Genomic DNA, 23,249 nt, shown 5'->3' with positions numbered 1-23,249 from the left:
TTTGACGCAAACGACGCATTTCAGTGTACGTATTGATGTTCCGATCTACATGGGAGAAAGTTTATCTAATCTCATCTAAATAAAAACTAAAGTGAATTCCTTACCGCAGCATTTTGAGATGGTCGTTCCAGAGACACGTATTAAAAGTTGAGAACAAACGTTTGTCAAGGACGCACACACACTGACGGCCACAAATCGGCTTTGCATCTCTGTCAGTGAATCAATGTCGCTCAGATCTCGAAAAATGAATTTGATAATATCAATTTATCATTGTAGAGCAGATCATAAACCCCACGCAGCAAACGCTTAAAGTTTTCATTAGGTGAGTATTCAAGAAACTATGAAATAGTTGCAGAGTGCTAGAGTTTTATACACACATGAAAGTTATGAAGAAGGGTCTCTGCTCCAAACGTCGACTATCTATTCATTCCCATAGATGCTGCCTGACCTGCTGAGTTCTCCCAGCGTTTTTTTTATCTGTTGCTCTGGATTTCCAGCATCTGCAGACTTCCTCGTATTTATAAAAGTATTTACACGTGTGATAGGTCAAAAAAAAAATCCTTAGACTGACCCAACCACTATCCCCACCCTCAATCCCTCCTCCCCATCGCTTCAGGTTTCTGGGAAGACGCGCGTCATTAGTGGGTACCAGAATCGTACATATTTCTGCCGTCGACGCGGGAGAACACGGGGAAGGGAAAGAGGAACTATGACCTGCTTAACCACCCGGGGCGAGTTGTCCCAGTTATTCCCATCTCAGGTGCAGACATGCGGCCGATTGAAAGCGGCCCCGCTCGACTCCGCGGAGCCCCCGAAGAGATCCACCGTGAGGCTCCTCATGCACAGCGCGGCGATGTTCGGGAGGGAGTTCTGCTACGCCGCTGAGGCGGCTTTCGTGACCCCGGTGCTACTGAGTGTGGGACTGCCTAATAGTCTTTACAGCATCGTGTGGCTCGTCAGTCCCATTCTGGGCTTTATTCTCCAGCCCATCTTCGGCTCAGCCAGCGACTACTGCCGGTCCAGGTGGGGCAGGAGGAGACCCTACATTTTGGCCGTCGGGATCCTGCTGGTGGTGGGGATGACTCTGTTTCTTAACGGAGAAGCCTTGGTAACAGGCGAGTATCAGTAAAACTTTTAAAATACATATTCGTGCGAATTTGAACGAGACAAAAAGTTGCCGAACTGCAGCTATGACTTAGTTATTCTTACAGAATCTTTAAATATTTAACGACAATATTAGTGTTTTGTTTTGTACGTTGGAATCTTCTTGTTTTACATGCCTGAATTGGTCTTTAACTGTGTAATAACTAGTTTAAGGTGCGGACGTAATACTCTTAAGTATTGTTAAACTACAAATCTAATGTGTTAAAATTGTGCGAAATAGAAATTAAATCTGACGTTAACTAACTGATTGGAATGTTATTTTAGCCGTCATTAAACACAGGAGACAAGGAAAACTTTGGAGTATACTGATAACTGTTCTTGGCGTGGTCATCTTCGACTTTTCCGCAGATTTCATCGACGGCCCCATCAAAGCTTATCTATTTGATGTTTGCTCGCATCAGGACAAAGAGAGGGGCTTACAGTTGCATGCACTGCTGACTGGTGAGTCCCGTTTGATGTAATCCTCTCAGCTGGCCCTGTGTAATTGTCACGAGTTTCTCGACTTCAGCAGAACTTAACTCGTGATCTTGCCGACCAGAGGGCAAAAGAAAATTCAGATGCTCACTTTCAAACGGAACGGAGCGCATTCCTTGTATTATTTCTGAAATTACTGTTATCAAATTAATTACATGTTATCTCCAGGAATGTCGAGATAATGGAATGGTTGGGTTTACAGAAATGATTTAGATCCTTGTGTTAATTTCCATCATTATAGTGTAGTACCTCTGCCCATACAGGCTGAGCTGCTGAAGCCTCTGTCGGTCAGGGTCGGCAATGGATGTTGTATCCTAACTGTCCAGCTACGCAAGCCAGGGCAGAACAATATGGAGAGCAAGCTGTTGGCCATGTAGCAAGCTCCCCCTCTCCACCCTGCTGACAAACCCAACGGAACGGCAGAGACAGATACAGTTTGGCACCAGCAGTGACACAGGAGTTGCCAGTCAGCATTGAACTCAACATAGGACCGCCTTGAGGACTCCAACTCTGGACTTTTCCCTCGGGGTTTACTCCCGAAGCCTTCCCCATGAGTGGGTATAGCCGCAAGGCAGCGGAGGTTTGAGATCAGAGTTTTCCTTCTCCTGCACCAGCTGCCAACTATGGGCTGATGAGCCCCATCTGCCCAAAGCGACTGGTTTAAAGCCCCAGTAACCTGCCTTTGCCTCTTCTCCTGTCAGTAGAAACAGTTCCTCCGGGCTTAGTAGCTCAGCCATATGTGAAGGTCAGGAGCTGGACTTGGTTGTCAGAGGCTATTTGAGGTGCACGCCATTGGGAGCATTTAATAGGTGCTGGGAGCTTATCCCCATTACCACCCCTGGCTATAAAAACCTTAAGGAACCACTGCCCATGTCTCCTTAAATTATCATTACTATAGCACCTCTGCCCATATCTCCATTTTAAAACACTACCATTATTGTACTTCAGCTAATATCTCTGAAGTTGAAGTAAATTCATCACCACCTTTGATCTGACCAATGACAATGGTGTCATTTGTAAACTTACATATGGCATTGGAGCTGTGCTTAGTCTCATAATCATAAAATAGTTACAGAGGGATGGGAACCAGAGCACCAGAACAGATAGTGGAGCAGTTGTAGAGAAAGACTTTTTTAAGTCTACATAAAATTTGAGGAATTGTAAAGTCGAGCTTGGAGTGACTAATGTTCTGAGCTACATATATTTCAATACAAGGAGTATTGTAGGAAAGGCAGGTGAGCCTAGGACATGGATTGGCATGTGGAAATATGACTCTTATCCATTACTGAGACTTAATTGCAGGAGTGGCAGGACTGGCAGCTTGATCTTCCAGGGTTCCATTGTTTTAGATGTGATAAAGTGGGAGGGATTAAAGGGGGAAAGGTGGCAGTACTGGTCAGGGAAAATGACATGACATTGCACGCTCAGGACAGACTGGAGAGCTCATCTAGTGAGGCTTTATGGGTAGAACTAATGAATAAGAAAGGTATGACCATGTTAATGGGCTTACATTGTAGACCATCCAATGATGGGGGAGTCTAGTACAAGAGGGCATGACTTAAGGATTGAAGGGCACCCATTCAGAACAGAAATGTGAAGAAATTTTTTTAGTCAGAGGTGGTAAATCTATGGAATTTGTTGCCATGGGCAGCAGTGGAGGCCAAGTCATTGGGTGTATTTAAGGCAGAGATTGATAGGTATCTGAATAGCCAGGGCATCAAAGGTTATGGTGAGAAGGCGGGGGAGTGGGACTAAATGGGAGAATGGATCAGCTCATGATAAAATGGCGGAGCAGACTCGATGGGCCGAATGGCCAACTTCTGCTCCTTTGTCTTATGGTCTTATAATGCTATTCGTTTTAAGGTAATTATGGAAAAGGATTGGTCTGGCCCTCTGGTTGAGATTCTAAATTGGAGAAAGGCCATTTTTGATTGTATCAGAAAGGATGGAGTGGATTGGGACATCCTGTTGGAATAAAAGGAAAGGATAACAGGTATAGGGAGTCTTGGGTTTTGAGAGCTATTGAGGCCCTGGTTAAGAAAAAGAAAGAGGTGCATAGCAGGTATAGGCTGACAGGAACAAATGACGTACTTGAGGAGTAAAGAAAATGCAAGAGATCACATAAAAAGGAAATTAGATGGGCTAAAAGACATGCAGACATGCATATCTAGCAGAGAAGGTGAATCCCTGCGGAAAGCAGAAAGTGGTGGCGGGGGGAATGAAAAGATGTGTTTGGTGGTGGGATCCAGTTGGAGGTGGTGGAAGTTTCGGGGAATTATTTGCTGGACGTGGAGGCTGGTGGGGTGGTAGGTGAGGACAGAGGAACCCTCTACCCGGCAGCGTGGCGGGAAGGGATCGCTCCCTACGCCACTCCCTTGTCCATTCGTCCCTCCCACTGATCTCCCTCCTGGCACTTATCCTTGAAAGTGGAACAAGTGCTTCACCTGCCCCTACACTTCCTCCCTCACTACTGTCTTTCCAGGTGAGGTGACACTTCACCTGTGAGTCTGTTGGGGTCAAATACTGTTTTCCGGGCTCCCGATATGGCCTCTTGTATATTGGTGAGACCCAACGTAGATTGGGAAATTGCTTCGCCAAGAACAAGTGGATCTCTCAGTGGCTACCCATTTTAATTCCACTTCCCATTCCCATTCCAATATGTCCATCCATGGCCACCTCCACTGTTGGGATAAGGCCACACTTAGGTTGGAGGAATAACACCTTCTATTCTGTTTGGGTAGCCTCCAACCTGATGGCATAAACATCAATTTCTCAAACTTCCAGTAATGCCCCCCTTCACCATTTTCCGTCCCCTTTTCCCTCTCTCATTTTATCTCCTCCCCCCCCCCCGCTTCCCTCTGGTGATCCTCCCCCTCCCCTTCTTCTTTCTTCCATGGCCTTCTGTCTCTTTCACCAATCAACTTCCTAACTCTTTGCTTCAACCCTCCATCTCCAAGTTTCACCTATCACCTGGCAATTCTCTCTCCCCTCCACCAACCTTCCAAATCTACTCCTCAGCTTTTCCTCTCCAGTCCTGCTGAAGGGTCTCGGCTCGAAATATCGACTGTACTTTTTTCCATTGATACTGCCTGGCCTTCTGGGTTCCTCCAGCATTTTGTGTGTTGCTCGGATTTCCAGCATCTGCATATTTTCTCTTGTTTGTCCTTCTTATTAAAGCTCATTTTCGTTGACATGTGGCAACCAGAACCACACACAGTTCTTCAAGTGCAGTCTAGCTAATGAAATCGCAAAGAAGTTGCAATGTAAAAATATAAAAGCAAGAATTCAAAACTAAAATATAAAAGGATGTAATGTTGAGACCTTATAAAGCACTGACAAGGCCTCACTTGGAGTATTGCAAACAGTTTGGGGCCCCTTATCTTAGAAAGGATATGCTGAAACTGGAGGGGATTCAAAGGAGGTTCACAATAATGATTCTGCGATAGAAAGGCTTGTCATATGAAGAGCATTTGATGGCTTTGGGCCTGTACTCGTTGGAATTTAGAAGAGTGAGGGGTGACTCCCATTGAAACCTATCAAATATTGAAAGGCCTCAATAAAGTGGATGTGGAGAGGAATTTTTCGATGGTGGGAGAGTCTAAGACCAGAGGACATAGCCTCAGACCAGAGGGACGTCCTTTTAGAATGGAGATAAGGAGGGATTTCTTTAACCAGAGAGTGGTGAATCTGCGGAATTCATTGCCACAGGTGGCTTTCGAGGTCAAGTCATTGATTATATTTAAGGCAGAGGTTGATAGATTCCTGATTAGTCAGGTCTCCCAGGGATATGTGGAGAAGGCAGGAGACTGGGGCTGAGAGGGAAAAGGAATCAGCCATGATGAAATGGTGGAGCAGACTTGATGGGTCAAATGGCCTAATTCTGCTCCTATGTCTTGTGGTCCTATGGTCTTATGTAATGCTCCAACTTTTATTTTCTATGTCCATAGAACATAAGCACACCATTTGTCTTCTTCACCACCTGTCTACCTGTGCTGCCACTATCAGGAAACAATGACTTGAACATGAAGGTCCATCTGTTAATTGACATCATTTACAGAGGAAGAGAGAGAGACAGAGAGAGAGGGCCCTTCTGTTGGCCAGGGTTGACCATGGTGTTGCACACACAAGCCAGGGCAGTACGATATGGAAAGCAAGCTATTGCCCGTGTAGTAGGCTCCCCCTCTCCATGTAGGTGATGAATCGGGAGGAACAGTGGAGAGTTGATGCAGATTGGCATCAGCAGCATTGCAGGAGTTGCCAATGTTGGACTGTCTTAGGGACTCCATTTCTGGATTTTTCCTCAGGGTTTACTCACGAAGTCTTCTCTTTGAGCGGATATAGCCGCAATACAGTGGAGGTTTGAAACCAGAGATGTCTTTCTCTTAGGTGAACTGCCAACCGCGGCTGATGAGCACCATCTGCAGGAAGCGACTGGTTTTAAGGTGCCAGTAACTCGCATTTGCCCCTTCTCCTGTCAGCAGAAATGATTCCGTCGGGTTAGTAGCTAAGCCACATGTGAAGGCCATGAGCTGGACTTAGTTGTCAGAGGCCATTTGAGACACACATCATGGTCGGAGGGGGTGGTCATTTGATAGGTAGTGGGAGCTTGACCCCATTACCACCCCAGCTATGACAACCTTAAGGAATATAGTATTATTACGCTCTGTCCGCCAGAGAAAGCAGGATCTCCCAGTGGCCACACATCTTAATTCCACGTCCCATTCCCATTCTGATATGTCTGTCCACGGCCCCCTCTACTGTCAAGATGAAGCCACACTCAGGTTGGAGGAACAACACCTTATATTCCGTCTGGGTAGCCTCCAACCTGATGGCATGAACATCGACTTCTCTAACTTCCGCTAAGGCCCCACCTCCCCCTCGTACCCCATCTGTTACTCATTTTTATGCACACATTCTTTCTCTCACTCTCCTTTTTCTCCCTCTGTCCCTCCCACTATACCCCTTGCCCATCCTCTGGGCTTCCCTCCTCCCCCTTTCTTTCTCCCTAGGCCTTCGGTCCCATGATCCTCTCATATCCCCTTTGCCAATCACCTGTCCAGCTCTTGGCTCCATCCCTCCCCCTCCTGTCTTCTCCTATCATTTTGGATCTCCCCCTCCCCCTCCAACTTTCAAATCTCTTACTAGCTGTTCCTTCAGTTAGTCCTGACGAAGGGTCTTGGCCCAAAACGTCGACTGTACCTCTTCCTAGAGATGCTGCCTGGCCTGCTGCGTTCACCAGCAACTTTTATGTGTGTTGCTTGAAATTCCAGCATCTGCAGATTTCCTCGTGTTCGCGTAGTATTATTACCTTACCCTTTATTGTGCTATTGCGTTCAGTTAAATTGGACCTTCCAATCTAACTTCCTCATAATCACAGTTTTTGCTACTTAAGAGAAAAAGAGATGTTTATTACTCCATTTTTATAAATTTCAGTAATTTTATGTTGCTTTTTTTCAGGTATTGGAGGTGCTATGGGCTACATAGTGGGTGCTATAGAATGGAAGAGTACTCCTCTGGGACGTGTTTTAGGATCCGAATATCAAGTTATTTATGTTTTTGCAGCAGTAACTTTCATTACATTTCTGACCATACATCTGTGCAGCATACCAGAAGTTCCTTTAGGTGAGGAAGAAGATGCTAAGGAATCATATTTGCTAGGAGATAATACCACAGTCTATGGAACTATTGGAAGTCATAAAGACGATCTTCATGATCCGTGTGTCGATAATCTGAAACCTTTGTCACCGGTGAAAAAATTAGAAAATGGTTCACTTATCGCCTGCAATAAACCACAAGATGACAAGGTAATAATGTTTCTCCAACTTCTACAATAAATTTAAATATTACTTCTATTGATAGGAGAGAAAATGAGTTTTAAGGTAGTTTATCCATGCAAAATTGTGTATCTAATTCATGCAGGGATATCTTTATCCTTGGTGCATATCACAAGTCCTGATTATACAACCACTGACACCAGGCAGACAATCTCTGAAGAGTATTGATAATAGCTGGGGTCACCCGTCTTCTAAAGACGCTGTCCAGAAGAAGACAATGGCAAACCAGTTTTGTAGAAGGGGCCATGATTGCCCACATCATGTGGCACGGCACCTAATGATGACGATGACTGTAAGCACAACTGACCCTACAGATGCTGGAAATCCAGAAGAACACACAAAATGCTGCAGGAACTCAGCAGGTCAGTCAGCATCTATGGAGAGGATTAAAAAGCCATCATCTTGGGCCGAGACCCTTCATCAGGAGAGTGTTATCTGTATATTGTCATTTTTTTCATGCAATCAATCACCCAATTATAGGCAAACCAGCCCAATTCTATTTGTAGTAGTGTATATTTTTATTTTGTGGGTACGTGGCCAAGTGGTTAAGGCACCTGAAGGTCATGAGTTCCAGCCAAGGGAACGTGTTGTGTCCTTGAGCAAGGCACTTAATCACACATTGCTCTGCGACGACACTGGTGCCAAGCTGTATTGGTCCTAATGCCCTTCCCTTGGACAACATTGGTGTCGTGGAGAGGGGAAACGTGCAGTATGGGCAACTGCTGGTCTTCCATACAACCTTGCCCAGACCTGCGCCCTGGAGAGTAAAGACTTTCCAGGCGCAGATCCATGGTCTCGCAAGGCTAACGGGTGCCTTTACTAGTGTATATTTGATGGAGATTTCGCTCTATAATTTAATTTAGGAATTAGCAAGAATTCTGATAATTCTTCTTAAATATAATGGCAAACTCAAAAATAGATTCAGAATGTTATTTTAACTCCAGAAATTTTGACTTTGCACAATTGTTTCAACGCAGTTACACAATAAACTCAAAGCAGAGTACCTGTGTGAAGATAAGAAGAAAAATATTCTTTTTACTTTCTGTCTTGCTTCTTTTCCAAGACCTGTTAAGAGATCATCCATCTGAAAAATTAAATCTTTTTCATACTCCACATATGCTGCCTGATCTACAGAGTATTTGCATTTGCTTTGGTTTGGACTGCCTTTTGACGGCAATTTGTTGGAGATGGATCAGGACAAATGACGCTGCTTACAAAGTTTATTTACTCAGAAAACGGAGACTATTTAAGAGGCAGAGCAAACACAGCTTATTAGAGAAGACATATAAGCTTTCTGCTGACTTTACAGAAAACTGGACTAACTGCAGTGTAGCCTCTTGAAGTGATATACTTAAAATTAACTCCAGTCATCTTCAGCAAGGGTTAAAATATGTGCTAACTGTACAGAGCGCAGACACGTTGTACAGCCTTTCTATGTGGTGAAGTTCCCAAAGGCAAATATCAGATGATAAACTGGGATGGTGCACTCTCTCAGCCCTTGAAGGCCTAACTCTTGCACAGACTTTCTGTTCAAGCCTGGGAACGAAGGTCACCGAGCCTACCATGACAAAATCAAGATACAAACAAAGGATTCTAAGGCAATACTCACTATTGAACTGTTATTTTATTAATTTTCAAGTATTATTGGCCTTTAACATGCAGAGTTAATTGATTATTAATACCTGAAACATGCATTATGATTGGTTGTTAAGTACCAATAATAATGCATATTTCAAATATTAATAACCAATTAAATCTATGTTTTAAAAGCCAATAACAAACTCTCTGTTTCTGATCAGTTATTTAAGAGTTCTGGCTGTAATTTATCCAGGCTTTTTTTGTGAAATGCTGCAGATCTAGTAGGGGAAGTGAGCTGCATGGATGAGAGGAATATGGAGGGCTAAGGTCTGGGTGTAGCTCGAGGAACTAGGCAGAAAACCAACCTGCACAGACTATTTGGACCAAATGGGCTGTCTACGTGCTGTAGTACTCTATGACTCTATTGATTTACACACATGGCTTCCAACTCCACAAACTATTTCTGCATATAAATAGATTTATTAGGTCCAATCAACGTCGGGAGCAGAGCATTTCTAAGATATTACTTGCGGGTCGGCGAAGCCAGTATAAAAAGAGAGTTTCACAGGTGTTCGTACATTCCAGAGGTCCAATCGGCTTCGGGAGCAGAGCACTGTGAATTAGATCAAAGTACAGAAGGGGCAAGTGGGGTGGCCATTGTTGGGAGTGGGCCAGCGGTGAGAGTGGGAGTGTTAGGCTTTGACTCAAGAGGCTTCAACGAGAAGAAGCTGAGGCTAAAGAAACAGGTTAGAGGATTTGCCCATTGTACAGTGCAGGCAGGATGGCAGATATGGCAGTGGAATGCTCCTTCTGCAGAAAGTGGGAATTCATGGAACCTGATAGTCTCCCTGATGACTACACCTGCGGGAAATGCAACCAACATCTCATTAAAGACTGCATTAAGGAGCTGGAGCTGGATGAAATTAGGATCATCCGGGAGGAAGAGCATTTGATAGATAAGGCTTCTGAGCAGGTGGTTACACCCAGAGGGCAGAATACGGGGAGTAGATGGATGAACACCGAGAGAGATAAAGGGAAAAGGAAGTCAGTGCGGGGTACTCCTGTGGCCCTTCCCTCAGCAACAGGTATATTCCTTTAGATACTGCCGAGGAGGATGACCTATCTGCAGCAGCAGCCATATCAATAACATTGCGGTCGGCCCTGAGCCTCAGAAGGAAGGATGAAGTCAGGCGGAGCAATAGTCATAAGCGACTCAGTGGGGCGGGGAACAGACAGGAGATTCTGCAGCAGCGAAAGACACACCAAGATAGTGTGTTGCCTCCTGGATGCTAGGATCCAGGATGTCCCTGAGCAGTTGCAGAATATTCTCGAAGGGGAGGGTGAGCAACCGGAGGTCGTGGTGCATGTTCGTGCCAATGACAAAGGCAGGAGAGGAATAGAGGTGCTGCACCATAAATTTAGGGAGTTGGGAAGGTGGTAATCTCCGGATTATTTCCAGTGCCAAGGTCAGAACAGGAAGATAGCACAGATGAATGAGTAACTGAGGAGATGGTGCAGGGGGCAGAGTTTCAAGTTCTTGGATCACTGGAACCTTTTCTGGGGAAGGTGTGACATGAACAAGTGGGACAGGTTGCACCTGAACTGGAGGGGAACGAATATCCTGAGAGGAAGGTTTGCTAACGCTATTGGGGAGGTTTTAAATGAGATTTTCTGGGGAGGAAGGTGTGGATGGGAACCGAAGTGAAGAGGGAGAGGATGGGGCAGTTGGCGCATAAGTAGTGACAGTTTGTAGGGAGTATATGAGGCAGTTAGAAACATAGAAATATAGAAAACCTACAGCACAATACAGGCCCTTCGACCCACAAAGCTGTGCCGAACATGTCCTTACCTTTGAACTTCCTAGTCTCACTCATAGCCCTCTATTTTTCTAAGCTCCATGGATCTATCCAGGAGTCTCTTAAAAGACCCCATCGCTATCGCCTCTACCACCGTCTCAGGCAGCCCATTCCACGCACTCACCACTCTCTGCGTAAAAAAACTTACCCTGACATCTCCTCTGTACCTACTTCCAAGCACCTTAAAACTATGCCCTCTCATGCCAGCCATTTCAGCCCTGGGAAAGAGCCTCTGACTATCCATATAATCAATGCCTCTCATTATCTTGTACTCCTCTATCAGGTCACCTCCCATCCTTCGTCGCTCCAAATAGAAAAGGCCGAGTTCACCCAACCTATTCTCATAAGGCATGCTCCCCAGTCCAGGCATCATCCTTGTAGATATTCTCTGCACCCTTTCTATGGTTTCCACATCCTTCCTGTAGTGAGGCGACCAGAATTGAGCACAGTACTCCAAGTGGGGTCTGACCAGGGTCCAAAATAGCTACAACATTACCTCTCGGCTCTTAAACTTAATCCCATGATTGATGAAGGCCAATACACCATATGCCTTCTTAACCACAGAGTCAACCTGCATAGCAGCTTTGAGAATCCTATGGACTTGGACCCCAAGATCACCCTGATCCTCCATACTGCCAACAGTCTTGCTATTAATTCTATATTCTGCCATCATATTTGACCTACCAAACTGAACCACCTCACACTTATCTGGGTTGAACTCCATCTGCCACTTCTCAGCCCAGTTTTGCATCCTATCAATGTCCCACTATAACCTCTGACAGCCCTCCACACTATCCACAACACCTCCAATCTTTGTGTCATTACCAAATTTACTAACCAATCCCTCCACTTCCTCACCCAGGTCATTTATAAAAATTACAAAGAGTAGGGGTCCCAGAACAGATCCCTGAGGCACACCACTGGTCACCGGCTTCCATGCAGAATATGAGCCGTCTACAACTACTCTTTGCCTTCTATGGGCAATCCAGTTCTGGATCCACAAAGCAATGTCCCCTTGGATCCCATGCCTCCTTACTTTCTCAATAAGCCTTGCATAGGGTACTTATCAAGTGCCTTGCTAAAATCCATATACACTACATCTATGGCTCTACCTTCATCAATGTGTTTAGTCACATCCTCAAAAAATACAATTAGGCTCGTGAGGCACGACCTGCCTTTGACAAAGCCATGCTGACTATTCTTAATCATATTATACCTCTCCAAATGTTCATAAATCCTGCCTCTCAGGATCTTCTCCATCATCTTACCAACCACTGAAGTAAGACTCACTGGTCTATAATCCCTTTTCTATTTTCTATTTATGATTTATAATTTAAATTTTTAATATTTACTATCGATTTGTACTCCAGGGAGTGCGAAGCGCAGTATCAAGTATCGCTGTGATGATTGTACGTTCTAGTATTAATTGTTTGGCGACAATAAAATATAAATTATAAAATATAATTTTCTGGGCTATCCCTACTCCCTTTCTTGAATAAGGGAACAACATCTACAACCCTCCAATCCTCTGGAAGCTCTCCCGTCCTCATTGATGATGCAAAGATCATTGTCAGAGGCTCAGCAATCTCTTTCCTCACTTCCCAGAGTAGCCTGGGGAATAGCTCGTTTGGTCCCAGTGACTTATCTAACTTGATGCTTTCCAAAAGCTCCAGCACATCCTCTTCCTTAATATCTACATGCTCAAGCTTTTCAGTCCGCTGCAAGTCATCCCTATAATCGCCAGGATCCTTTTCTGTAGTGAATACTGAAACAAAGTATTCATTAAGTACCTTTGCTATCTCGTCCAGTTCCATGCACACTTTTCCACTGTCACACTTGATAGGTCCTATTCTCTCACATCTTATCCTCTTGCTCTTCACATACTTATAGAATGCCTTGGGGTTTTTCTTAATCCTGTCTGCCAAGGCCTTCTCATGGCCCCTTCTGGCTCTCCTAATTTCATTCTTAAACTCCTTCCTGCTAGCCTTATAATCTTCTAAATCTCTATCATTACCTAGTTTTTTGAACCTTTCGTAAGCTCTTCTTCTTGACTAGAGATGATAGAGCAAAGAAGCACTCAGCCAGATGGTTTGAGATGTGTCTATTTTAATGCAAGGGGGATCATGAGTAAGGGAGATGAACTTAGAGCGCAGATCAGTACATGGAAATATAATGTTGTGGTCATTAGGGGCAGGAATGCCGTGCTGAGTGTGCCAGGCTTTAGACGTTTCAAAAAGAACAGGGAGGGAGGCAAAAGAGGTAGGGGCATGGCACTGCTAATCAGGGATAGTATCATGACTGCAGAAAAGGAGGAAGTCATGGAAGGATTTTCTACTGAGTCATTGTGGGTGGAAGTCAGAAACAGGAAAGGGGCAATAACTCTACTGTGTGTTTTATGGTCCCCCCAAATGGTAACAGAGACGTCAAGGAGCAGATAAGGAAGCAGATTCTGGAATGGTGCAATAACAATAGAATTGTTGTAAAGGGTAATTTTATCTTTCCTGATCTTGACTGTCAACTCCTTAGAGCAAGGGGTTTGGATGGGGTGCAGTCTGTTGGGTGTGTTCAGGAAGGTTTCCTGATGCAATATCCAAATAAGCTAGCTAGAGAAGAGGCTGTACTTGGTCTGGTATAGGGAAATGAACCTGGTCAGGTTGCAGATCTCTCGGTGAGAGAGCATTTTGGAGGTAGTGATCACCACTCTATCTCCTTTACCATAGCACTGGAGAGGGATAAGGGTAAACATTTAATTGGGGTAGGGGGAAATATGATGCTAATAGGCAGGAACTTGGGAGCAGATTTTCTCAGGGAAATGCACGGCAGAAATGCGGCAAATGTTCAGGGAACATTTGCATGACGTTCTGCATAGGTATGTTCCATTGAGGCAGGGAAAGGATGGTAGGATACAAAAGTTGGGGGAGTTGTGGATAGTCTGGAGGGTTTTCAAAGGATACGGCAGGACATCAATAGGATGCAGAACTGGGCTGAGAAGTGGCAGATGGAGTTCAACCCAGATAAGTGTGAAGTGGTTCAATTCAGGAGGTCAAGTTTGAAGACAGAATATAATATTAATGGTAAGACTCTTGGCAGTATGGAGGATTAGTGAAATCTTGGGATCCATGTCCATAGGACACTCAAAGCTGCTGCACAGTTTGACAGTGTTGTTAAGAAGGTGTGTGGTGTGTTGACCTTTATCAACAGTGGGATTGAGTTCGGGAGCCATGGGATAATGTTACAGCTATGTAAGACCTTAGATAGACCCCACTTGGAGGACTGCGTTCAGTTCTAGTCACCTTATTACAGGAAAGATGTGGATATTGTAGGAGTGCAGAAAAGATTTACAAGGATGTTGCCTGGATTGGAGAGCGTGCCTTATGAGAATAGGTTGAGTGAACTTGGCCTTTTTTCCTTGGAGCAACAGAGGATGAGAGATGACCTGATAGAGGTGTATAAGATGATGAGAGGCATTGATCGTGTGGATAACCAGAGGCTTTTTCACAGGGCAGAAGTGGCTCACATGAGGGGGCATAGTTTTAAGGTACTTGGAAGTAAGTACAAGGGAGATGTCAGAGGTAAGTTTTTCGCACAGTGGTGGGTTTGTGGAATGCCAGCGAAGGTGGTAGAGGCCTTTTTCTTTCTTTTTAAATCTTTTTATTGAGTAAGTATACAAAAAAGGTAAGCCATATAAACATTAATACAATGTTAAAGTACAATAAAATTCCAAAAGATAACAATACCAAAAAGAAAATACTACAAACAATGTAATTTAAGCATAAGAAACCAAGATAACATAATAGTATACTAGATTTTATATATATCAATGGAAAAAAAAGAAAAAAAAACCCCCCAAAAAAAAACCCACCGTGCACCTACCTAAAAGCAAAGCAAAGCAATGGGCTAACTTGAAACCAAACAGAGTTAAACTTAAAATCACGTCCTCAATCCCGACCTCCATTAAAACAGTGAAAAAAAAACAAGAAGGGTAAATATTACATTAAATGAAAATATCGAATAAAAGGTCCCCAAATCTGTTCAAATTTAAATGAAGAATCATAAAGGTTACTTCTAATTTTCTCCAGATTCAAACATAAAATCGTCTGAGAAAACCAAAAAAAGGTAGTTGGAGCATTAAGCTCTTTCCAATGTTGTAAAATACATCTTTTCGCCATTAAAGTAAGAAATGCAATCATTCTACGGGCTGAAGGGGAAAGATTACTAGAAATTTTAGGTAGTCCAAAGATAGCAGTAATAGGGTGAGGAGAGATATCTATATTTAATACCTTAGAAATAATATTGAAAATATCTCTCCAAAAAGTTTCCAAAGTAGGGCAAGACCAAAACATATGAGTTAAAGAGGCTATCTGCCCCGAACATCTATCACAGAAAGGATTAATATGCGAGTAAAAACGCGCTAACTTATCTTTGGACATATGTGCTCTATGAACCACTTTAAATTGAATTAGGGAATGTTTAGCACAAATAGAGGAAGTATTAACTAATTGTAAAATCTGCCCCCAATCATCCACAGAAATGGTAAGCCCCAATTCCTGTTCCCAATCTACCCTAATCTTATCAAATGGAGCTTTCCTAAGTTTCATAATAATATTATAAATCATAGCCGATGCACCTTTCTGACATGGATTAAGGTTAATTATCGAATCTAAAATATATATAGGAGGAAGCATTGGAAAGGAAGAAAGTATAGTACTTAGGAAATTTCTAACTTGTAAATATCTAAAAAAATGTATTCTTGATAAGTTATATTTATTAGATAATTGTTCAAAAGACATAAGGGAACCATCTAAAAATAAATCCAAAAACCGTAAAATACCCTTAGTCTTCCAAGTTTGAAAAGCGCGATCCGTAAAAGAGGGAGGAAAAAATATGTTGCCTAAAATAGGAATCGCTAACCCGAATTGATTAAGATCAAAAAATTTTCTGAATTGAAACCAAATGCGCAAAGCATATTTAACTATCGGGTTAGAGACCTGCTTAAGGCGTTTCGAATCAAAAGGAAGAGAGGAACCTAAAATAGAACCAAGTGTATAACCCTGAACAGATTGTAATTCCAATGCTACCCATTTAGGAATAGATAGTATGTCCCGGTCAAGTAACCAAAATTTCATATGTCGAATATTAATAGCCCAATAATAAAATCTAAAGTTAGGTAATGCTAAACCTCCATCTCTCTTAGCTTTCTGTAAATGTATTTTACCCAGTCTCGGATTCTTATTCTGCCAGGTAAATGAAGAAATTTTAGAGTCAACTTTATCAAAAAAAGATTTAGGAACGAAAATTGGTAATGCCTGAAACACATATAAAAATTTTGGCAAAAAAAACATCTTAACTGCATTAATACGACCAATCAAAGTTAAATATAAGGGAAACCATTTAGATGAAAGTTGAGTAATATGGTCTATTAATGGTAAAAAGTTAGTCTTAAATAAATCTTTATGTTTACAAGTAATTTTAATCCCAAGATATGAAAAGTAATTATTAATCAATTTAAATGGAAATTTATAATATAAGGGAAGATGTTTATTAATCGGAAAAAGTTCACTCTTACTAAGATTTAATTTATAACCTGAGAAAAGACCAAATTGTGCTAATAACTCTAAAACAGCAGGAATGGATCTCTCAGGATTAGAAATATATAAAAGTAAATCATCAGCATAGAGTGATAATTTATGGGACTTTAATCCCCGAGTTATCCCAGTAATATTTGAAGATTCTCGAATAGCAATTGCAAGAGGTTCTAATGCAATATCAAATAATAGGGGACTAAGAGGACAGCCTTGTCGAGTACCACGAAAGAGAGGAAAAAAAGGTGAGTTTAAGGAGTTAGTACGAACCGAGGCTACAGGGGAGTGATATAACAGTTTAATCCAGGATATAAATTTCAAGCTAAAATTAAACATTTCAAGCACCTTAAATAAATAAGGCCATTCTACTCTATCAAAAGCTTTCTCGGCATCTAAAGAAATAACACACTCAGGAACATTTTGTGAGGGAGTATAAACGATATTTAACAATGTACGAATATTATAAAAAGAGTAACGACCTTTAATAAAACCCGTTTGGTCTTCCGAAATAATAGAAGGAAGTACTTTTTCTAGTCTATTTGCTAATAACTTAGAAAAAACTTTAGAATCAACATTTAATAAAGATATTGGTCTATAAGATGCACATTGAGCAGGGTCTTTATCCTTCTTTAGTATTAAAGAAATTGATGCTCTATTAAAAGATTCCGGAAGTTTACCAAGTTTCAAAGAAGCCTCAAAAACCTTATAGAGCCAAGGAATCAATAAAGAAGCAAAACATTTATAAAATTCAACGGTAAACCCATCAGGGCCAGGAGCTTTCCCCAGATTCATAGAAAAAATAACATTCTTAATCTCATCCATTGTAATGGAAGTATCTAATAAAGAAGACATATCCTGTGAAATCTGAGGGAAGTCTAACTTATCTAAAAAATCATTCATATATTTAGAATCTCGAGGAGACTCTGATTGATATAAAGAAGAATAAAAATCACAAAAGGTTTGATTAATCCCCACATGATCCAATATCAATCGATCATTTTGGTTATAAATCTGATTGATTTGAGATTTAACATAATTAGATTTCAATTGATTAGCCAGCAGCTTGCCAATTTTATCACTGTGAACATAAAAATCACTTCTTGTTTTCTTTAATTGGTTTACAATCGAGGACGAGAGTAGTAAACTGTGTTCCATTTGAAGTTCAGTTCTTTGTTTGTATAGCTCCTCAGAAGGAGCCATAACATATTTCTTATCAATTTCTTTAATCTTGTCCACAATTGCCATCTCCTCCTGCTTCTGTTTCTTCCTCAAAGCAACGGAATACGAAATAATCTGACCCCGAATATAGGCTTTAAAAGTGTCCCAAAGAGTGTTAACCGAAATATCTTCTGTATGGTTAATTGTAAAAAAAAACTCAATCTGTTCATTCATAAAATTAACAAAGTCCGAGTCCTGAAGCAACAGCGAATTAAAACGCCATTGTCTATTGTTTGGTATATTGGCCATAATTTTAATAGAAAGCTTAAGTGGAGCATGATCCGAAATGGTTATAGAATCATAATCACATTTAATCACTGAAGGAATGAGACGAGAATCAATGAAAAAATAATCAATTCTTGAATAGGAATGATGAACATGTGAAAAGAAGGAAAAATCTTTTTCCTGAGGATGCAGAAAACGCCAAATGTCCGTCGACCCAGAATCAGAAAGGAAAAAATTAATCAAATTTGCAGATTTATTAGGTAAAGTCCGTAAAGGAGCCGAACGGTCCAAAGCTGGAGATAAACAGGTATTAAGATCTCCGCCCCAAATCAATGAAAACTCGTTCAAATTCGGAAACTGATCAAACAATGATTTATAAAATTCCGGACAATCCATATTAGGAGCATAAACATTAACCAAAACTACTTTTTTATTAAATAGTAAACCACTAACCAGTAAAAATCTACCATTCGGATCAGAGATAATATCCTGTTGTATAAAAGTAACTGAGGAGTCTATAAAAATAGAGACGCCTCGAATCTTAGCATTGGAGTTCGAATGAAATTGTTGTCCCTTCCAGAATTTGAAAAAACGTAGTCTGTCCCCCCTCCGTACATGGGTCTCTTGTAAAAATAAAATTTGTGCTTTAAGTCTCCGGAACACTTTAAAAACTTTTTTCCTTTTAATAGGATGATTAAGACCATTAGTATTCCAGGAGACAAAATTAATAATAGACTCCATAAATCCTAAAGTCAACCCATAACAAGGAGGATTGACAATAGGCGCGACCCACAAACCCGGAGAGGAAACAGAACATACAAAAGATACCGGGGAAAAGGATGCAACCAATACTTCAATAATGTATATAGCCCAAAGAGAAACAAACTAAAACGTGAAGCCCCTCCCACCACCCCCCAGCCCAAGACCCCAAGGCGAAATCTAAAGCAGACCCGCCAGAAAGAAGCAAGCGCTAAAACTACCCCCATGACTTCCGGTATACGCTCCCTAAAAAAAAGGTATAAATATGAAAAGGGTCAGCTAATTGTAAAACAGTAAAAAAATAAGTAAAAAAAAGTTAGCTCAATTAAAATACACACAGAACAGAACAAAAGCCGGAAAGTATATATTAAAAAAAAAACCACAATAAACCTCAAACTCATGAATAGACACAGCAACAAAAAAAAATAGGATTATTAACATAAAATGATTATAAAAAGCAAAACAGAATAAAATTTAAAAAAAACTACAAAATTTAAGGCCGCACAGGAAATACGTAAGATGACAAAAGGGAAGTAACCACTCAGAATCCCCTGGGAAAAGAAAGAAATGACGCAGTTAAAAAGAAAGTTTAGCAGCCATATTAAGAAATCGAAAGTAAACTTTTCTGCCCAAATAGGGCACAGAAAAGTTAAAACCAACCAATTCACAGCCTCCGATCAACGGAGAAAATTAAAAAAAAAGACAATTAAGATGTTGAAGATGAAAGTTGATCCAGATAACTCTGGGCATCCGATGGAGAATCAAAAAAACGAAGGGCTCCATCTAACATGCGAATCCTTAGACGTGCAGGGTACAGCAGCGCTGGTCTTAAATCCATCTTATAGAATTCCGACATCACGGATCTGTAACGGACCCGTTGGTCCCAGATTGGTTTACTGAAATCTTCCACGAATCGGAACCTAAGATCCGAAAAATCAATGAAACCTTTAGATCGAGCGAATCGAAACAGTCTCTCCTTGTCTTGAAAGTAATGAAAACGTAAGATAACATGCCTCGGTCTATCTGACCTAGACGAGTATGATGGGATTCTGTGAACACGATCCAGTAACGGTGGTTGGTCAGGAAATACAGTAGGGAATGCATCTTTTAAAAGTTGGGAGAAATATTTCATAGGGTTGTTAGCTTCCACGGCTTCCCTGACGCCAATCATTCATAAATTCTGCCGTCGCATTCTAGATTCCAAGTCAGAGTTTTTAAAAGTCAAAAAGTCAAGTTTCTTCTTCATTACATTAATTGTTTCTTCGACTTTCCCCATCTTAAGCTCACTTTGTTGCGCGGATTTTTGAAGATCAGATATAGCCGACTGATGTTCCGCAATACATGTTTGCATCTTATCAATTAAATCGGCAATTTTCTGGAACTTAGTTGAGATTTCCGTATGAATCAGGTCTTTAACAAAGCCCATAATTTCTGTACGAATCATCTCCCTAACAGAGGTTGAAATTTCCCTCTGAATTAACTCCGATATCGCTTTCAAAGTCACCGGTGATTCAGTCGGAGGGAGATCCGTAGCTTTCGGTTTAACCGGAGGTTTACCATCCTTGCCGTCTTTCCCGTTCTTAGACATAGCCGATCTCAGTATCATCCAATTGTCAGAGAATTCAGTTTAATTCAAAGTATTGTAAAAATTGATGCCTTAATAGTTAATTAAAGTATAGCTGACCATAGAGAGAAAAAACTCAGAGGTAATGGAGCGAGTCAAGAACGCGACTTCACTCCATGAGCGCTACCGGAAGTCTCGGTAGAGGCCTTTTAAGAGTGTCTTTTAAGATGTTCTTAGATAGGTACATGGAGCTTAGAAAAATAGAGGGCTATGTAGTAGGAAAATTCTAGGCAGCTTCTAGAGTAGGTTACATGGTTGGCACAACATTGTGGGCCAAAGAGCCTGTAATGTGATATAGTTTTTCTGTATTCTGTGTTCTAACTCTTCACAATATGTGAGTAATATTTTTGAGGTGATTTCTGAAAGTGGATTGAACAGTGTTTTAAAACATTCCAGGCATCCACCACTCTGAGTTAAAAACATATCCCTCAGATCTCCTTTGAATCTACCCTCTGGTATTAGACATTTCAACCCTGAGAAAGAGATATTCCCTCTCTATTCCATCTATGCATCTCATAATCTTATAAATCTTGATTGAATCTCTCCTTAGCCTCTGCCGGTCCCAAGAAAATAACCCAAGAGTAACCAGCTTCTCAAATTTGGTGTTTTTTTTTTCCAGGTACAAGGACGTATGACTCTAAAATCCTTGATGAAGACGTTGCTCAATATGCCTTCTCAATATCGCTGCTTGTGTATTAGTCACCTCATAGGATGGACAGCATTTCTCTCCACTATGCTTTTCTTCACTGACTTCATGGGACAGGTAAAATAAAATGCAGCATCAGCTAATGCTGATTTTGAATGTCTGATTATCTTTGACACTTATAAACAAGTTTCTTTAATAGGACACATTAAAATAGCTAAACTCATAAATCACAGTAACGTGTACACTAATTTCTCCAGTGTTTGCGTACTTACATGTATTTATTTGGTATGTATGACACACCAGAATTTTCCTTAGCAATGAATTTTAGTTGTAAGTAGCAAGGTTCCATGGACTTAGCTATCGTTTTAAACAGTTTTAAGAACATAAGAAATAGGAACAAAAGTCAGCCATCTTGGCCCATCGAGTCTGCTCTGCCATCTGCTGATCAGGCCATAGACTCAGCTCTACCTTCCTGCCTTTTCCCTATAACCGTTAATTCTCCTGCTATGCCAAAGGAATATCCAACTGTGTCTTAAATGTATTTAATGAGGTAGCCGCTGTTGCTTCCCTGGGCAGAGAATTCCACAGATTCACTGCTCCCTGGGGAAAAATAGTTTCTCCTTCTCTCTCGCCTAAATCTATTTCCTCAAATCTTGAGGCAATGTCCCCTAGTTCTAGCCTCTCTTTCCGATGGAAACAATTTTCCTGTCTCTATCTTATCTATCCCTCTCACAATTTTATATTGCTCTATAAAATCCCCTCTCATTCTTCTGAATTTTGATGAGTATAGTCCCAGGTTACTCAATCTCTCCTCATTGGCCAATGCCATGGTGAGTGCTGGCAACAATTGAACTCATGCGGAGGAATGGTGACTCCCATGTAGAGACAGAAATGAAAGTTTATACATAGATAGGAATACCAACTGAACATCAATGGCATGGCTGAGCAACACTGCAAGACAAATTGTTCTTTACACGAGAACTCCACAATGAACACTAATCAGGAGTCTGTTTCAAATAATCACATCATGCAGAAAACCCATGCCGGGGAGTGTGTGTTGGAAGCAGTGGGTCAAGCCGGCTGACTGAAAAATGGCGGAGAGAGAGAACGTCAAGGAAGGAGCCAAGCTGTTGAAGGAAGATTTTGGCGAGAGTGGAAGTGAACTAGAGATGGAGGTTGGCGGGAAAGAGGAACGGAATGGAAAGAGGAAGAAAAGAAAGCAGTGGTACGGGATATCAAACTCTGAGGAGTCAGCGGATGATCAAAGCAGGACAGCAAAACAATGGAAAGAAGATGAGATTAAAACAATTATAAAACTAAACGAAGTCTTTTGGTGATTGGAACCCGATTCGTTTGACAGATGCTCAACGAAGTTATAGGCGAGATTAAAAGAGCAAAGATTTTACGAAATGGATCACTATTACTGGTTTGTCAGGATAGTGCTCAGCAAGGCAAAGTGATAAGATTAAGTAAAATAGACGGCAAAGGAGTACAGTGCTCAATACCCAACCACAGAAAGTGGACTAGAGCAGTTATTTCGGGGATACCAACAAAAATTACTATGGATGAGATTAAGCAGAACATAAAAGGAGCAAAAATTATTGAGGCCAAACATTTGAAAGTTACAGGAAACAGGAAAAAGTGTGATAGTTTATCTGTAATGTTTAACTTTGAGGAAGAGTTTACTTAGGGTATATGTGTTATGCGGTTAAGATATATATACCACTGCCGTTAAGATGCTATAAATGTCAGAAATTCGGGCACATTGAGGCGGGCTACAGAGGAAAACAAAGATGTGGGAGATGCGCTGGAGTACATGAACATGGGAAATGTGAAGCGGGAGCTAGGCTAAAATGCTGCAATTGTGGCAAGGAACACAACGCAGCTTATCGAGGGTGCATTTATAGCAAGAAGGCGGCTGAGATACAATATGTAAAAGTAACTCAAGGAATCAGTTATGCAGAGGCAGTGAAAGAATTTGATGGAAAAAAGGCTGTCAAGCAAACAAATACAGGGAATAATAAACTGGTAAATTGTGAGGGCTGTAATATGAAAAATAAGGATACACTATTAATGAGTAGAAAGGATTTCGTACTTTTTGTGGTGGATGCAATTAATTGTTCAGTGCAAACAAGCAAAAGAACTGAGAAAATTAAAATTATCGTCAAGTCTGCAGAAAAGTATCTTGGTATTAAAGGAATTAGGTTGGAAGAAGTCAAAGAAACGCTGAATGGAGGATCCAACAGTTCACAGGCAGGGGAGATGGAATCTTAATGGCAGTATATTTAT

At 41.4% G+C, this 23,249-nt stretch overlaps 1 protein-coding gene across 1 annotated transcript in view; it reads left to right on the top strand.

Annotated features, from left to right (window-relative positions):
- The first annotated feature begins 709 nt into the window (after nucleotides 1-709).
- Nucleotides 710-23,249, top strand: part of slc45a2 (solute carrier family 45 member 2) — a 56,749-nt gene continuing 34,209 nt past the window's right edge. Inside the window, exons 1-4 of the mRNA XM_063042715.1 lie at nucleotides 710-1,115; nucleotides 1,429-1,605; nucleotides 7,096-7,442; nucleotides 20,934-21,077. Of these exons, the coding sequence (XP_062898785.1) occupies nucleotides 710-1,115; nucleotides 1,429-1,605; nucleotides 7,096-7,442; nucleotides 20,934-21,077 (1,074 nt within the window). The remainder of the gene's footprint in view (nucleotides 1,116-1,428; nucleotides 1,606-7,095; nucleotides 7,443-20,933; nucleotides 21,078-23,249) is intronic.

The sequence above is a fragment of the Mobula hypostoma genome, chromosome 3 (genome assembly GCF_963921235.1).
Source record: "Mobula hypostoma chromosome 3, sMobHyp1.1, whole genome shotgun sequence".
In the NCBI taxonomy this organism is placed as follows: domain Eukaryota; kingdom Metazoa; phylum Chordata; class Chondrichthyes; order Myliobatiformes; family Myliobatidae; genus Mobula; species Mobula hypostoma.
The sequence above is the reverse complement of the archived record's forward strand: the minus strand, read 5'-3'. Positions and strand labels throughout refer to the sequence as shown.